The sequence below is a fragment of the Prionailurus viverrinus genome, chromosome B1 (assembly GCF_022837055.1).
Source record: "Prionailurus viverrinus isolate Anna chromosome B1, UM_Priviv_1.0, whole genome shotgun sequence".
Lineage (NCBI taxonomy): Eukaryota > Metazoa > Chordata > Mammalia > Carnivora > Felidae > Prionailurus > Prionailurus viverrinus.
The window spans coordinates 6673959-6692620 of record NC_062564.1 but is presented as its reverse complement, the minus strand read 5'-3'; the positions used below and the strand labels follow the sequence as shown (position 1 = coordinate 6692620).

General features: G+C 44.9%; 1 protein-coding gene across 3 annotated transcripts in view; it reads right to left on the bottom strand.

Moving 5' to 3' along the window:
* Positions 1-17703, bottom strand: part of AGPAT5 (1-acylglycerol-3-phosphate O-acyltransferase 5) — a 60029-nt gene extending 42326 nt beyond the window's left edge. For all 3 annotated transcript variants that reach the window (XR_007151529.1, XM_047855683.1, XM_047855684.1), the window contains exons 1-2: positions 17146-17703; positions 1421-1490 (exon numbers count right to left, since the gene is read on the bottom strand). Coding sequence is in view for 2 of the 3 variants with exons in the window: in XM_047855683.1 (XP_047711639.1) it covers positions 1421-1490; positions 17146-17364 (289 nt within the window). In the remaining variant the exon portion in view is untranslated. The remainder of the gene's footprint in view (positions 1-1420; positions 1491-17145) is intronic.
* Positions 17704-18662: the final 959 nt, after the last annotated feature.

Sequence of the window (18662 nt, the reverse complement as noted above, 5' to 3'; positions counted from 1 at the left end):
AAACGGGGGGCACGCAGGGAACCTGAACAAGGAATCTGAAGACAGAATCCTCTTAGGCCAAAAAAAAACTTTAATGAAATTAACCAGTGGGTCAATGCAAAGGAAATCTGGGCTAGCATGAGCCGCTCCCTACCCTGGACCCCTGAGTCCTTCACATTCAGAGATTGGAAGCCCGGGAGAAATGCGTCATCGGCAGCAGAGAGCAGGAGCAAGACGCTGGTGGTAGGGAAGCCCGGCACGACCGGAGAAACACTGAAATCCCTGGCCTGCCCTACAGGCCAGCGTTAGAAGCAGACACTGACTGTCATCTTGTGGCTCGGCTGCCTCAAAACTCCTATCAACCCTTGTCCCATAAAATCAACTCTTGTCCCATAAAGCAGAGCATAATCACCAATGAGCAAAACTGAGAAAAATGCATTTCAACCTCTGCCTCCTTCCTCTACCTTACCTAGGGCACAGGCAGTGATAAGAGCAACCAAATCATAATCGTGAAGGTACACCGTTGACAGGAGGAAGATAAACAGCCAAGGCTGAAGTGATTTTCCATTACGGTACAATCGTCCATCAGGCTGGTGTGGCTTTGAACTCCTGGGTACTACACTTTTTAAAGTAATAAAAATGGACTTTGGCAAGTGTGCATCAGAAGCAGTTACGGGTTTGATAAAAAGAAGTGGGATTTCCTCTGGACTGAATTATTTGTTGAACTAAAAAGTACCTGAACCAGGACCAGTTTCTTGGGTTTCGATACTGTACAACAGCTACATAACACGCCATCCCTGGGGAAATTGATTAAGAGGTCATGGACTCTATATACTATTTTCGCAAGTTCTTGAGAATCTATAATTATTTCAAAATAAGAAGTTTTTTTTAAAGTGCCTTAAAGTATACACTGCACTATAATCGAAGACCAGAGTCTTCTGTGTTTCTTCAGACAGAATAACAAGCTATAATTAAAGCAAAACATTTGATGAGGCAAAAGGAACTGCAGATGTTAGAAATTAATACAGTACTGTCTTTAGGGAAGGGGTAGTCACTTACTAGCACAACCTTTCTGCAAGTTAACAGTCAAATATGTAAGATGTGTATATTCTTTGACCCAATTTTACTTCCAGAAACATAACTTACAAAAAGAAGGCATAAATTATTTAAAGAACTATTCAAAGAAACAGAATAAATGAAAGAAAATGGCTTATTTACACCCATTCAAGGGAGAAGGGTAAGTTTAGGAAAATTCAGTTTTCATATTCCTGACTTTCCAAAAAAGTAAAATCATAAAAATGTAAGATCATGATATAATGTCTGCATTGAAAATTCATGTTTTAACAGCAACAAAAATTCATTTAAAGGAATAAAAACATCACTTTGAAAGCTCATCTACTTTCTGTAGAAAACCTACATTTCAGGCAAATGAAATACAAACCTGTGCTTTGATGATTTGCTAAATATATTATGTTTTCTTTATTTTTTGGCAAATCTCCATATAGCAATATCTGAAAGAGAAAACAGAAAGAAACGTTACTTTAACATCTCAAAACATACACCACTGTAACAAAACAGGTCAAAGAATCGGCAACGTCATGAATATCTCCATCCAGGATGAACAAAGATTAGATTTCTCTCAGAAGCATCAGAGACCATAAGTGGCACAGGTTTATCGTAGTAAGTGCAGAGCAGGTCATAGAGTGGAACAGAATGATCAACATCCTCATGAGAAAAGCAGAAGCATTTACTGACCGCTTACAATCTCCGGAACCCTTTTTGTAAGATATGCCTCCCTTCAAAAAGCCTACCGTGTACCGAGACAGCCAGGGATACATACAACTGTTATGAGACGTAATGCAAACTTGATGAAAATATGGCACATTTTATATTAAAGAACTGTCAACTGTGGAGCAGAAGCAGCATCCATTAGGTGTGATTTCAGCAAATGAGACGAAGGAAGGACGTTCATGAAAAGGCGGACGAAGAAATGGAATCGGTAGTGTCTGAGACCTGTTGAGGCATCTTAGCGGTATCGCAGTCAGAACAAGCTACCCGCAGGGCTGGTGAGCTGGAGCAGGGAGACCCCACAGAGACCCGAATCATAATGGAAAAGTCTTCTGAATACCACACTCAAGACTAAAACGTGATTTTGTGAGTAACAGGGAAACACGGTTCATGATTAGGACTCTCGGTAGCTCTGTGAAGAACAGAGAAAGCTCGCTGGGGTGCCTGGCTGGCTCAGTCGGTGGAACATGTGCTCAGTCGGTGGAACATGTGACTCTTGATCTCAGAGTCACGAATTCAAGCCCCATGATGGACATGGAACTTAGTTAAGAAAATTAAAAACTAAGAAATAAAACAAGAGAACAAGAAAGTTCAGGATACAGGTGACTTCCAGCAAAGGGGGGAGGCTTCAACATGGGAGGGTACACAGTGGCTTCAACTCTTAGAAGTCATGTTTTATTTCTTAAACCGGATGGTGGGAACACAGGTGTTCATTATAGAAGTTTTTCTGTAGTTCTGCATGTCTTAAATGTAAATGTCTCATAATAAATTATTTAAAGAAGTTGAAAGTGTATGTTTAAAGACTTTAAAGGAAAGGACTGCTAACAGTGGTATTTTTTTACTCAGGGCATTTTTGTTTCTGTACCTTGTGATCATGGATTATGCAAGATTATGAATCAACCAAGGCTTTTTAGATATCCACACAGATATATTGGTGGCAACACTCTTCATTCCTATCTTAACAACAGAAGAAAGAAAATGACATTAACCCAGCATCTCTGTAGAAAAATGGAAATAGAGGGCATAGAGGTCTGGACGTCAGGAACTCAGACTGAGATTTCTATTATCTTCCTCAGAAAACTATTCAGTGCTATACATGTAATTTATAATACATAATTGTTTAGATATTTGCTTAAATTTTTATTAATAAAGTAAATCAGTGCCAACAAAACAAAACCCTAAACCAATAGTTTGATCTACGCAGGGTTAATAGGGAGTTCTTGTTTGTGAGCAATCCCCGTTCTCTCACCAAAAAGCCAGAATTGCTTCGAGTCCATTGGCTACCATGCACTGGGTTTATGGTACTGCAGCGATGCGACTGTTTTTTGGCTTAAGTTCCTTGGATGACACACTCACATTTAAAGGTTACTACTCTTTGGAGACCTGCCTGCCCTCAAGCTGAAGTCAGCACTTGAACCATACAAGAAGAGACCCTCCTTTTCCTATCCTGCTCTGGGCTTGGGTAACAGACTTCTAGGCTGTAGCCTCTGAAGGGCAGGTAACAGACAAGTTATGAAAAGGTGTTATTTTAGATTGACTGTGGTAATTCCGGTGTGTGCTGATTAGATGGGGGCCGGTGGCGCAGGCAGTGAAAGGATTCACCCCAGGCGGAGCAAGGGAGATGGAAGTCTACTGAGTACACTGCAGAAAGCAGCAGGCGGGACCGCAGAGGAGACACTCTTCCAGGAGGTGATGGTGAGGGGCTTTAGTTACAGGGTGGAGGGAGGAAGGATGGGAACGTATGGAATTCTCCCGTTTTTGGTAGCTGTGCCTGGCTGTCAGTAGCCCGTTGGTTAGTTAGTGCCCACGGCCATTCCTGGTGGGTCACTTAATGAGCCTCTTGGCGTTCAGCTTGGTGGTCGCTCTGGGCCCTTTTGCCTTGAGTTTCCATTGCTCAAGCCTGCTGCCTAAAAGTGGCCTCTACAGTAGCTAGAGACAGTAAGATAAGCAATGAATTTTTTAAAACTTTTTTTAATGTTTATTTATTTTTGAGAGAGAGAGGGAGACCCAGAACATGAAGCAGGCTCCAAGCTTTGAGCTGTCAGTACAGAGCCCAACGCGGGGTTCGAACTCACGGGCCGTGAGATCGTGACCTGAGCCAAAGTCGGACGCTCAACCAACTGAGCCACCCAAGCGCCCCAGATAAGCAATGAATTTAATTGGGCAAAACAGATAGAGAAAATGTAGTTCTACGGCTACACCACTCAGAAGGGGGAAAAAAAACCACAACAACGAATTCATAGCCACTTAAGGGAAAATACATAATACATCAATCATACTTTTAAAGATTACTGTTTGATATGAATATCAAACTGATATGATATGATATTAATTGACTGATATGATATCAATACTGTTTGATATGAAATAAAAGCTATTTCCAAATGAAATGCAGGATGGTACAAAAGAGGGTAAGCCTTTCACAAAACATAATTTAATATCTTAAAGTAGGCATTTGGATGATTGCCTATTTAAGTTTTTTCATTTGCCACTGTAAATTCAACAGAAATAAGTTAGAAAAGAGTAGTCTTCCTAATTAAAACTTGAAAATATCTAAAAGCAAAGTAAATGAAATTATGAACTGCAAATCTTATTGTAATAGTTGCATATCATTCTTAAGTACTTTGAAAAAATGTTGACTAACCAAAGAAAGGAACACAGAATTACAATGTTAGGTATCATATATATGAAGTTTTAAGGTCCTTCACTTGATTTACCAGATTTCAAAGAAAAAACTCTTCGTTCTAATTTGAAATTGTCAAATTTCTTTCATTAGGTGGAAAGTTCGTTTTTCAATTTACTAACATGGAGAGGAAGAAAAAATTTTCATTTTTTAAGAATGCAGAATCTCAAAATACTTAACAGCGATTACTACCTTACTAAGTATACAACGAGACAGACAGGTGTAGTGTTCGCTAAATGTAAAAAAAAAAGTTTCTAAGAATTTACAACATACCCTTACACATAAATATAAACACAAAAGGGCAGGCTGCCCCAAGATAGTCCACTTTGGCAAAAAGATTATTTCAAGTTCAAAGTAATCAAAACCCAGCAGATGCAGGAAAAGACACCTGCTTGCCTCTCTCTCTCCCCTCCTCTCAACTGCCTAAATTTGCATCGAAAAGGGGAGCCTGTGCGAGGAAGAGCAAAATTAACAGAGACTCCTCTTTACCTAAGAAACTTATTTGCATAATAGAGCAGCCTTTGTTTTTCAAATCATCTCCTTTAGCTTCCTGCTAAAGGCCTTCTCCACTTTGGATCTGCAGACCCTTCCCTTGTCCTCGGCTCCTGTAAGCATCACAGGGCCTCACTATCTTCGCAATCCGCCTGTGTGGAGTCCCATACATATGCCTATTAAATTTGATTTTCTCCTGTTCATCTGTCTCATGGCAACTTGAGTCTAAGTCCAGCTGGAAGGACCGCAGGGCAGAGGAAGTTCTTCCTCCCCGACAATTCTATTGACGACCTATAAGCCTACCCGCGCCCTCTCATTCTAACCCAGAGCCCAGGATTAATCACACTCCCTTTTGCACCAGGACGAACCCTGTTCACACTCCTATGGGAGCATCCACGCGCTGTGTGCGTGTGTGCGTATGCTACCCCTTAGAGCTCATAAGCTCTTCCGTGGCAGGGTCTTGTTCATTATTCTACCCCAGGGCTTAGCACTCAGGTGGTTTTGAGCACAAGTTTACTGAATCATTAAGTTGCACTTTTATTTTTCACAAGTAGATAAAGCTGCATCTCATTTTCGGCAGTAAGAGGTTTTGGAATAAACAAAGTAAAATGCTTTCAACGTTTATTTATTTTTGGGACAGAGAGAGACAGAGCATGAACGGGCAAGGGGCAGAGAGAGAGGGAGACACAGAATCGGAAACAGGCTCCAGGCTCTGAGCCATCAGCCCAGAGCCTGACGCGGGGCTTGAACTCAAGGACCGCGAGATCGTGACCTGGCTGAAGTCGGACGCTTAACCGACTGCGCCACCCAGGCGCCCCCAAAGTAAAATGCTTTAAGGGCACCAGTGACTTTTTAAGGCATCCATTCTGGGAATCTTCTAGTACACGTATTTCGAATCACATTAATCAGGTTTTTTCACAGGTAATTTGTTCCTTCAAAATCAGGCAGATGAAAAACATACGGCTTTTTTATTATTCCTAACTCTTTAATTTTAGATTCATCATAATTGTTCGATTTTAGGCTCACCCACTTCTTAAAAGCTCATCTAGAGTCCTTTTTCCTTTTCATTTTATTAGAAGGGGACAATAAAAATGCTCCATGAATAATTATCTTCATGGCAACACTCTGGTGACTATTCTGCTTTAGTCACACAAACCTGCCCAAAGGGCTATCAGAAGAAGGCATGGACTGAGCTGGACTTCTTTCCCTCACCATCATCTTTACATTGTTTACTCTTCTCCATGATATGTAAACAACCTGAAGACTCTGTATCCTGAAAAGAGGTAGTGAAATGGAATCGAAAGCCATCACGTTTAACACAGTAGACAGTAGAATACCCAACTGATGGCACCACCAGGACACGGATGTACAGCATTCTTTCTTTGTGGGAAAACAAACAAACAAACAAGATTCTTCATTTATCCCAATAATACCCATTTTTTTTCAGCAAGCAAAGTGAACTTTTAAACTTTCTCACTGCCCTTAAGTATAGAGTCTGTGGAGGGGGGTCAGAGCATGCTACCCCCAAATATGCCCCTTTGGCACGGCATTACTTTGAGCTGAAGGCAAGTAAGGAACAGCAGACACCCCTTCTGCCTGTCTGAGGCATAAACTTCCGTTTGTCCAGGTGACGTTAATACCCCTTCCTGAAGGTGTTCCCTTCTAACGTGCCAGGAAGACCAGAGGCAGCCGATGAGTCTGCAGAGCAAAGCTTACTAAACCACCCTTTTCTGGCACACATTCCCCAGGGACCTTCCCACAGTTTACCAGCCCAAAAAAGGTCCGAAGCCCTTGTTCTATCTAGCCATGTTTCCACAAGTTACTGCCCTTTGTTAACATGACATATAAACCCCTAAGCCGAGTCTATTCAGTTCTTTTGGTCTCCACTTCTTTTCTGTGAGGCACCAATGCATGTAAAAACATTAACATCAGAAAATGTCTTTTCGCCCGTTAATCTGGCTTTTATCAGTTTGATGCGCAGACCTCAGCTATAAACCTAAGAAAGCGGAGGAAGAGCTTTTCCTCCTCTGCAGTGCAACATAACAGTCACTAAGAGCCCAGGCTAAAGTATTTGATTTGAATTAAGACTCGGATGTGAAGGGCACCCGGGGGGCTCAGTCGGCTGGGCATCGGACTCCACTCCGGCTCAGGTCACGATCTCATGGTTCCGGAGTACGAACCCCACAGCGTGCAGCCCACTGGGGATCCTCTGTCCCCTCCTCTCTCTGCACTCCTCCCTCCCCCACTAGCACTCTCAAAAATAAACATTAAGAAAAAAAAAAAACACGACTTCGATTTGAATCCTAGTCTATCACCTTACTATGTGAACTTGAGTAAAAGTACCTTACCTCTCTCATCTATTTCTTTACAAGTAAAATGATTGTAATAACAGCAACCACTCCTCATGCGGTTGTGGTGAAATTTACGACACTAGTCGTGCCATGCTTTGAATATAGTAACTATCCCTCCAAAAGCTAACTGTTGTTCTTACCACTGTCCAATAGTGAAGTTTTTTATTCAAAACTGTGTTAAGTGATGAATAAGACAAAAAAAGTCTCTGATTACACAGAAATGTGTATAAAGAATGTGTTCTAATAAGATTACATGTATAATCTACACTGTTTATAATCATTTAAAATGAATTTTCAACAGTATTTTTTTTATGCCAATGGAATATACTACCGGTTAACCAGTACAAGATTTTTACTGTAATGCAAACAAAAACACTGGTCTTTTTCTGCTCAATCTGAAACAACACTTCACTGAACAGGAAATCTGATGCCCCTCAGAACCAAGATCAAATTATACACATAGCCATTTGTCTAATAACCAGTATGTGAAAATAATGATCGAGCAACATTTAAAAAGGAACCTTACGAATCACAAAGCTTTCTTGTACATTCCTCATGTAAATCTCTTGGTATTGTCCTTACTCTCTAGGGTGTGTTTTTCTGAGCATCTACAATGCACCACTCGTTGAGGGCAGTTTCACATATTATCTCATTTACTCTTGAAAATAAAATGACAGTAGGGGCGCCTGGGTGGCGCAGTCGGTTAAGCGTCCGACTTCAGCCAGGTCACGATCTCGCGGTCCGGGAGTTCGAGCCCCGCGTCGGGCTCTGGGCTGATGGCTCAGAGCCTGGAGCCTGTTTCCGATTCTGTGTCTCCCTCTCTCTCTGCCCCTCCCCCGTTCATGCTCTGTCTCTCTCTGTCCCAAAAATAAATAAACGTTGAAAAAAAAAATTTTAAAAAAAGAAAATAAAATGACAGTCAGTAGTCCACTTAAGGATGAGAATATGGAGTTGAGACACTGACTTACTCAAGTCGACACACACAGTGGCAGAGAACGAGGAATCACGCTCCGGTTTCTCACACCAAGATCCAAAACTGTTTTGACGGGCACAAAACTATTCTCTGCAAAAATTCCAAATACTAGGAGCTTATGTGATTTTTTCAATCTGAATTCTAAGGAGATAAGATACTCATGAGAAAAAAATAAGACATAAAAAATTTTCCTCAGCACCTGGGTGGCTCAGTGGGTTAAGTTAAGTGTGGGATTCCTGGTTCCCACTCTGGTCATGATACCACCATGGTGGGACAGAGCCCTGCATCGGGCTCTGGGCTGACAGCTCAGCACCTGCTTGGGATTCTCTCTCTCCCTCTCTGCCTCTCCTGTGTATGTGCTCGCTTGCTTGCTCTCTCTCTCTCTCTCTCTCAAATAATAAATTAAAAAAATGTTTTTCGTCCAGAAATACAAGTTAAGGATGGGAGCACAGCAATCTGTGAGCCGCTAAGCGCTGGCATCCATTCTGCAGGATCCAACTTCCGGAACCACCTGCTTATGCACGATGCTCCCTACAGCGAAGCAAGTGCTGGGATTCACACGCATGACTCCTCAATTTCCTCAGCTCTTTATTCATTTCTTTCCTTTATAAGTAACTTATCTCATATGCACTTTTTTAAAGTGACTTCCTCCTACACTGCCGAATTGTGTGTCACTGGAGAGTAGAGACGACTTTCTTAATCTAAAACCTGAGAGCCTGGCATGTGGTTAGCAGTTAAGGTGATGCTCCTTTCCAGGTGTCAACCCCCTCATTTCTTTGTGCTCTTGAAATTCCCACCCGGAGACCAGGCAGAGTAAGGCTGTCTTAAGATACCACTTACAACACCCTCTAAGACACCCAAGCGCATCGCTGGTTCCCACAGAGAAAGAGAACAAACCTTAGAGAACCGCATAGGTTCAAAAGCAGCAAAAAGTACAGGTGTTTACTGACAAGTCAATGAAGGTTTCTCTATGTTGCTGGCTGTTCCAGAAGGCCCGCTTTTATTTATTTTTTACGTTTCTTTCTTTCTTTTGTGAGAGAGAGACAGAGGGAGGGAGGGTGGGGCAGAGAGAGGGAGAGAATCCCAAGCAGGCTCTGTGCTGTCAGCGACAAGGCAGACTTCCTCGATCCCGGGAACCATGAGATCATGACCTGAACCAAAACCAAGAGTCCGACACTCAACCGACTGAGCCACCTGGGCACCCTTAGAACTCCCTCTTTTACAAAGTGTCTGACGTTATTCTTTCTCAGTGGTACCTCTGAGGGTACTGTTCTTTTGTCTTTCCCCTTTACCTACTTAAGAATACAATCAGACTCACTAGACCTGCTGTCCCTGTTAAATCAAAACCTGTCAACCAGTAAGGTCCTTCAAGAATCCATCCCCATTAACAGTGGATCCACACTTCCACAGAAACCCAACCAGAAGTACAGCATCCCAAGTACTTCCGCCCTTTGGTTAAAGGGAAAAATCAAGTCAAACTATTCTCCCCTTTATTGCCATCTCCAAAAGGTTACAACCTTGTGGAGAGGGCAATACAGACGGTAAAATATGCTAATGTTACGTTAATATCACGTATGTGATCCTGACACCAAGAGGAGGTGAGGAAGAGCTGGGGCCTGAGTTGGAAGAAAGTAGCTACAGAAGAGTGGTCCAAAGGCACGTGGCTGAAAACACACCGGGGCCTCTGGGGCCTGGGGAGGAAGCAGTGGTTGGCCTACAGTGAAACCAGTGAAAGGAAAAACTGGCCAGGGCAGAATTTAGACGGCTCTGAAGGCCACCCTCAGGAATCTTCATTTTCGTTCAGTTATCAATCGAGGGCCTCTTTCTCCTAAGCATGCCGTGATACTTAACTCCTGTTTGAAATAGGATTCAAAGCAGTTCAGGATAAGTGACACAGCCTTCCTGAATAATCCAGGCAGCTGTCTCACCTTCGTGTCACCAAGCTGACAAACACGAACACTCCCATCTCAGGATCAGCCTCTACTGGGATTGTTCGTGCATGCTTCTCCCGGCATGAATAAATCGAGACTTGGATCTCGTCCCAAGCAACATAACCACACCACCTGGCAAAGCATCTTCGGAAAATGGGTCCTGAAGCCGGAGCGCCATATACGGAATCCTGCCCAGCTACCACACATGTGAACTCTGTGACTCTGTTCCCCAGGGTAAAGGGGAAGAAGGCGCCTACCTTGTAAGGGTGACAGGCCAATGGCAGTACAACACCTGGCACACAGTCAGCACTCACGAAATGCCAAGTTTGTTAGGAACCCCTTCCTCTCCTTTCCCCTTCACCTCCAGTCACCAGGCCCCAGCTACCTTGAAAATGGATCCAGGGTTCTTTCCATTCTTTCCGCGTCCACTCTGCCCATTACTCTGACCCCCATCTCTCGCCGGGATTACTACAAACCCTCCCACACCAGCCCTTTGTCAGAGCTCCGTGCAAATGTCACTTGCTTGGGCAAACTTCCCCAGCCCCCTGCCCTCCAGCCACTAGCCTCAATCTCATAGAGCACGGTACGCTGTAATTCTGTTGCTACTGCTTGTGTCCCACCAGAGGGTGAGCTCCATGAGGGGAGGGATCTTGTCTCCGGTTTGCCCACCTACCCCTTAGCACCCAGCACAGGACTGGAACAGGGTGCACACTCCAGTACTGTATGTATGAGGGAAGGAAGGAAGGAAGGAAGGAAGGAAGGAAGGAAGGAAGGAAGGAAGGAAGGATAGTTTCTGGGGACTCCTTAGAAGTTACTACTTAGTTTGGGGTTGTATTAAACCTGTGTTTAAGAAACCATAATGAGAAAATATCGGGGCGCCTGGGTGGCTCAGTTGATTAAGTGTCCGACTTCAGCTTAGGTCATGGTCTTGCGGGTCGTGGGTTCGAGCCCCGCGTGGGGCTCTATGCTGACGGCTCAGAGCCCGGAGCCTGTTTTCGGATTCTGTGTCTCCCTCTCTCTCTGCTCCTCCCCTTCTCATGCTCTCTCTCAAAAATGAACATTAAAAAAATTTTAAATAAAAAAAAAAGAGAAAATATCAAAGTAAAAATAAACTTGTGATTTCATTTTGGAAGAGTCAGCCTTCAGTTCATTCAGCTCCACAAATTCAGACAAATTCACAAAAGAGGGAAAGTAAACTGATCTTTAGATTCATACTTTTCTTTTCCTCATCCTAACAGCACAGAGGTGTCCCCAGGGGACACAGGCATATACAGCGCTACTACAAAACCCATCCAAGGGTGCCTGGGTGGCTCAGTCATTAAGCGCCCAACTTTGGGTCAGATCATGATCTCATGGTTTGTCAGTTCGAGCTCGGTGTGGGGCTCTGTGCTGACAGTGCGGAGTCTGCTTCAGATGCTGGGTCTCCCTCTCTCTCTGCCCCTCCCCTGCCCTCTCTTTCTGTCTCTAAAATAAGTAAACACTACAAAACAAAACAAACAAAAACATCCAAAAGGTTAATTCATTGGGGGAGTCTTCCCACAATGTACATTTATTTAATGAGAAGAAATCTAAAGTTACACACCAAATTGCGGCATACTTGGGAAAGGTGTGTGTGGGTGGAGGGAACTTTAACTTTCTCAAACTATTGTATCAGTGTTTCAGTATTTCATTGTATCTGTGATTTAAAATAGAAAAAAGACATTAAAAGAAATCTTACACCAATGCAACCTAAAATAACTTGTTTGCTCAATGGGGGGGGGCTTTATTTATAGAAAGTATAAAAGCACGGCTCTAATTACATTTCTCTAAGATTTTCTTAGAAGTCTATTCCCTAGCCAGACTTCAAGTGTGTTAGACTAACATCATATTTGATTTGGGCAATGTTTAATTTCCTCTCTGAAAGGCCGGTGTCATTCTTGAACAAGCAAATGCCTAAGCACAAGCCCATCTGGCCAGCAACCTTACACCCGGGTACACTGAAGGAAGTAATCTAAGGTCTTTTAAGGTCTTCACGTGGATGATGAATAAATAGAGAAAAAGGAAATCAAGGATACAAAATATTTATATCCTCTTTAGGACGACTGATATTCAAGACATCTCTGGGCAACGTTTTAGCAGAAATGCAGACAGCATCCAGATGCAATAAAAAGGAGGCCGACTCATAAAGGCCCTTCTCTTGTTCTAAATAAACATGTTTCATTCTAATAGATTAGCTACAGAGAGAACCAGTTATAAATGGTCTTAGAGACCATACCTAGAATAGGAAAGCTTTGGTTGTTCCTGAGGAACTCAAAATAATGTTTTCATTAAAGGTATGCATTATCAGAGATGTATTTAAGAGTATTCTAACTGAGCACATTTAAAAAAAACATCAAAATCTTAGGCATAAAGGCTCTATCTTCTTTCCAGTGTTTTTTGGACTATTTTGTACTTGAAGTAGGTCAGTTGAAAAACTAAATTTTTTGTATCTCAAAGTCCACATTTTGTTGTTATAATAGATCACGTTAGCATTTGAGGAAGAGCAAATTAGAAGAGAGGGCTATTAATGTAAAACATTTTTTTCAACGTTTATTTATTTTTGGGACAGAGAGAGACAGAGCATGAACAGGGGAAGGGCAGAGAGAGAGGGAGACACAGAATCGGAAACAGGCTCCAGGCTCCGAGCCATCAGCCCAGAGCCCGACGCGGGGCTCGAACTCACGGACCGCGAGATGGTGACCTGGCTGAAGTCAGACGCTTAACCGACTGCGCCACCCAGGCGCCCCTAATGTAAAACATTTTAAAGTAAATGCTGAGTGGTACAAAATGATTTAAGCAGGAGAAAAAATTTGACTCAACTGTTTATTAATGTTGATTAGGAGACGTGTATTGTATCTCTAGATATTTTTGTCCTGCCAATATCAATGATCAGTGTTTAGTGCATTCCACTGGAAGGAGGGGAAAGAGTAGAATTGTTTTTGAAAATAATGACAAGAGAATTCTGACATTTAGAAAATAAGTACATGAACTTTTAACAGCTTCCAAAACAACATGTTTGCATTTTTCATCATCTGCCATAACTATCACAATTACTGTTTATGCAGGAATCTCAACATTCAGGACAGCACCCTAGGACAGAAACTCCAGACTCCAGTAATCACATCACCTTCCAACTCCTGAGTCCTCACCACTGCCTCTGCCAGTATTCCCCACTTTCTTTTTAGCTTCCCAAGTTTCTCTTGAACTCCAGCTCTAAGAATAAGCAGAATTGAGTTACTTAGCGGGCTGAATGCTGACCCCACAAAAGACTGTCCGTGTCTTATGCCTGTAACCTGTGAGTGTGACCTTACTCAGGAAAACGGTCTTTGCATTTGCGATTAAGTCAATGGATCTGAGCTGAGGGGCTCATCCCGGATTATCTGCGTGGGCCCTAAACCCATGACAAGTGTCCTTAGAAGAGAAGGCAGAGGGACATTTGAGACAGAAGAGTGCTAGGCAGAGTGTGGACTTACATGGCCACAAGTCAAGGAATGCCAACAGCCACCGAATCTGGAACAGCCAAAGAAATGACGCTGCCACAGAGCTTCAGGAGGGAGTGTAAACCAGCAAACACTCCGATTTCAGACACTTGGCCTCTAGAACTGTGAGATTAAATTTCTCTTGTTTTAAGCCACTAAATTTGAGGTCATTTGTTATGGCAGCAACAGAAAAGAAATATAATTATTTGAATCAGTGCCCCTCAAAATGATACAGAAGTGTGTATTGATTTTCAGTGAGTCTCAAATTGAGAGATATATGAAATTTTTAAAATCCTTTCTTAAAATTTTTTTTAATGTTTATTTTTTTTTAGAGAGAGAGAGAGAGAGAGCCAGCAGGGACACAGACAGAGACATAGAGAGACAGAATCTGAAGCAGGCTCCAGGCTCTGAGTTGTCAGCACAGACCCTGACACAGAGCTCAAACCCACGGATTGTGAGATCATGACCTGAGCTGAAGTCAAGATGTTTAACCAACTGAGTCACCCAGGTGCCCTGAAACTTTAAAAACCCGACTGCTTATTGCAAAGTAAATGGTGAAGGTACCCAGTTGAATCTCAGTACTAAAAAGATTCTAGGAGAACCTAAAAGGATAAATAGTTATAAACAGTAACTTTAGCAACAGTGATTGAAATGTTCTCCTGTGTCAAAACCGCACGGGAGGGGTGTCTGGGTGGCTCAGTCAGTTGAACGTCCAACTCCTGATTTTGGCTCAGATATGATTCCAGGGTCATGGGATCAAGCCCCGGTGTCAGGCTCTGCAACTGAGCGTAGAGCCTCCGTAAGATTCTCCTTCTCCCCTCTGCCCCCTCCCCTGCTCATGCACTCCCTCTGTCAAAAAAGAAATTAAAAAAAAAAAAATGCATATGAAAAGAAAGTAGTAGAAATAGGAAGAACAGACATTTACCTAGAATCCAATGGAACGTTCAAGTATACCTGCTGAAATAGGTTTACCTGCCAAGCACAAATCATGAATTTCATGGACTTCTGTTCCTTCAGCCTAAAACTCCTATGCATAAAAAAATATTGTTACACTACCATGAACCATTTCTTTTTTAAATCCAGAATTAAAAAGCATTAAAGTGCCATTTAAAAACATTCTAATTTATGCTCAACACCGCTAATTAACATGCAAATGCAAATCAAAACCATAATGAGATATCACATTACACCTGTCAGAATGGCTAGTGTCAAAAAGACAATAAAAAGTTTTGGCGAGGATGTGGAGAAAAGGGAACCCTCACACGCTGTTGGTGGGAATGCAAAGTGGTGCAGCCACCGTGGAAAACAGTATTGGGGATTCCTCCAAAAGTTAAAAACACAAATACGATCTGATCCAGTCATTCCGCTACTGGGTATTTACCCAAAGAAAATGAAAACACTAATCACAAAGACACGATATGCACCCTGATGTTTATTCTAGCTTTGTTTATAACAGCCGAGATATGGAAGCATTCATACACAAATGTGTAAAGATGTGCCACACACTGGAGTATTACTCAGCCATAAAAAGGAATGATCTTGGCATTTGGGACAACATGGATAGATGCAAAGGGTTTTACACAAAATGAAATAAATCACATAAAGAAAAACAAATGCCAAATGGCTTCACTTTACATGTGTCATCTAAAAAACAAAACACAGAAGAAACAGACCCATAAATACAGAGATCAAACTGCTGATTGCCAGGGGTGCCTGGGTGGCTCAGTCGGTTAAATATTTGAATCTTGGTTTCAGCTCAGGTCATGATCTCATGGTGGTTGGTGAGTTTGAGCCCGAGTCCGGCTCTGTGCTGACAGCGTGGAGCCCGCTCGGGATTCTCTCCCCCCTCCCCCACTCATCATCTCTCTTTCTGTCTCTCTCTAAATAAATAAACATTAAAAAAAAAACAAAAACCCTTAAACTGGAAGCCCACACTGAACAAGGTATGAGGTGAGCCACACAATTTAGGAACTCTGAAATTTTGCAACCATTTTTAAAATGGGAAACCTTGCTAAGCACGCAGTATGTCACTGGTATATTACACATTGCACTGCATGCTCTATTCTCTGAACAAAATCACAATAATCCACCACAGGAAGCACCATTTTTCTAAAAGGTAAGGCACTTTGTCCTAGGTTCTGTCTTCGTCCTAGCCCAGGCCGGCTGTCAAGTGATGTGAAGTTAAAGATTTAATCATGATGAAGCCACCCGTTTAAACCAACGTGGCGAAGTAGGAGCAGAGGGGGTTAATGATTGACCCGAACTCCTGAAAATGTTAAATGAAGCCCACTTTAAAAGTCAACGAAGAGGAAGCCATGATCTGGAAGAGCGATCTTTCTCTCCTAGGAAGCACTTACAGACACTGGTTTAAACGTAGGCCCTGGCTTCTCCTACTTCCCTTCCCCCAAACAACCTCCAACTGGGGCAAACTCCCAGTCATCAGGGATCCACAGCAGTGCAACTGCAAACTGAAAATAGGAGCTGGTCGACAACGGGGTGAAAACAGCTGCTCTGGGGGGGGGGGGGGAGGGGGGGGAAACGGCATAAAAGACAAAACCATACCAGGGCATTCCCTCCACCCCAAGCCTGACCACGGGAGGGAGGGGGGGGAGAGGAAGAACGGGATGGACATAAGGCATAACCGAGAATCAAGCTCTTTTGTCCCAACTGGGAAATAAAAGGAAAACTCGCAGATGTTATTTTTGTAAAAGACGCTTGAAATAAAACCAAAGAGGGTCTTATCCATCCCCCCCCCACAAATTTTAATCTAAAGATCCAATCTCCACCAAGTAACAGAAGCGAAGTCATCAGAGAAAAAAATGAGCCGCACATTTAAACCTAGTGTAAGTTGGCCAGAATTTTAAGTACCGTAGGGCTTCTACAGTAACAAATTATTAATTTCCTCGTCCAGCTTTCCTTCACACTGGAAGAACGCAAAAAAAGAAAAAAAAAAGTTGTACTTGCTGTCCAGATAGTAACACCAATCCGTTTCAACACAATGTCTCCGGCTTTTCACAGCGCACTTTTGACCTCAAACATTACCAACCTTCTTAGACCAAACGCCAAAAACTGTCAACTGCTTGCCCTACTTAAACGTCCATCTGCACCGACTCCGCGAAGCCCCGAGACAGACAGTTACAAAACCTGGGGGTGCCACTTGTAGCCTGCGAACAGAACTACAATCACTCCAAGATCCTAGTGATCTTGGGGTATCCGCAAAGAAGCATGGGGCCAAAGCCTACATAAGACCGTGAGACTCCCCTCGCGGTGGGAGGACGAGGTGACGGCACGTGTTTCTGGCGCCGGATCTGCCGGGCAGACCCGAACGATCCTAAAGTCCCCCGGGTGGGGGGCGGGGCGCCGGTTGGAAGGTTCCAAGCCGAGAACCCAGGTGGAGAGGCGGGAGGAGGCAGGTGCGGCCGACGGGCGCCGAGCGCGGGCAGAGCCTCACCTGCACGCCGGTGTAGTTCTCGAAGAAGAAGAGCACCATGCTCTGATAGACGCAGTAGAGCCGATCGTCCACCGCCTGGTAGAAGTGGGAGGGCAGGAAGGCGGAGAGCAGCCGCCAGGCCCCCCAGGCCAGCACGTAGGTGGGGGCCGTGCCCAGGAGCACCGCGGCCGGCAGCACGCAGCGCATCGAGTACATGTGGAGCACCAGGGACAGCAGCATCTTCCCGGCTCCGCGCGCCGAAGGCTTTGCCGGCGGCTCCCCGCCCGGGGCGCCTCCAGGCCGCCCAGAGGCCCTCGGCCAGCGCCCAATCACCGGGCCGGGGCGGGCCCCGCCACCGCCCCCTCACCTCTCCCGGCCGCCGGCCGCACCTGAGACGCCCAGCCCGCGCCCGCGCCGGCCTCCGCCCCCAGCCGCATGGGCCGCGCCGCCGCGGGACGGTGGGTGAGCGGCCGAGTGCGGGGGCCGCGCGCGCTGATGGCCGCCGCGGGGCAAGGGGATGCGGCGGCCCTCCGAGGTTCAGCAGCTCAGAAGCCTTTACACCCCATGACCCTCGCCCGTCACCCAGTACCCCTATTGGGGGCGGGGCTCCGCGGCAACAACACGCCGCCTGAATGGCCTCCGGTTGCCATAGTCCCCCCCAGGGGGCGGGATTCCGTGAAATTAACACATGCTCTGATTGGTCGAGCGCGCTGACGGTTGAAGCGCTTCTGCCCACCGGACGCGCGAACCGTCAGGCTGTGCCGCCGCGCATGCCTCGAAGCTCGGCCTCGCTGCAGAAGCGGGAAGGAAGGTGGCGGTTGCCAGGCCCGTGGGGTGAAGGTGGGTGCGGCCAGGAGACGGGACCCGGGCGGTCGTGTGCGCCCTCCGTTGGATTCTGGGCCCGGGTTGCTTTGAGGGCATGCCCCACCTGCAGCTCGCATGCTCTGAGGGCCCCTAGGTCCCCGGGATGCGCCCGTTAAGCCGAGACGTCCGTCCCCTTACTCGGGGTGCACAGATGACGCGCTGTGTATCTCATGCGTTGCAGACTCTGCGGTCTCCAGTCAAGAGGACTCATGCCTTCAGCAAATATTTGTCAAGCTTGGTTTGGGAAGGCCAGAAAGACGGAACTGGAGCGGTTAGCGCCATCAAAGCTCCGCCCCGGGTTATCTGTCCCCGGCTAGGCTTAGCGAGATGGCTTCAGTCTCAGGGCGGCTCCCACACCCTCCGCCTTCTCTGCTGCTTCCCCTTCTCCCCAGCAAGTGCACAGGACTCCCTTCCTTCCGCTGGGGTGGTGGGGAGTCAGGCCTCCTCCTTCCATCACAATAATGATGATAATTACACGTTAACGCACCGCTGGCCGGCCTCTTCGGGAGGTTCTTACCACACTTGGATCAGACCTTTCCAATTCACGCTTGCTTCACCCCCCCCCCCCCCGGGCCAGGGTGTGTGTGTGTGTGTGTGTGTGTGTGTGTGTGTGTATATATATATATATATATATATATATATATATATATATATATAGCCTCATTTTGTGTAGT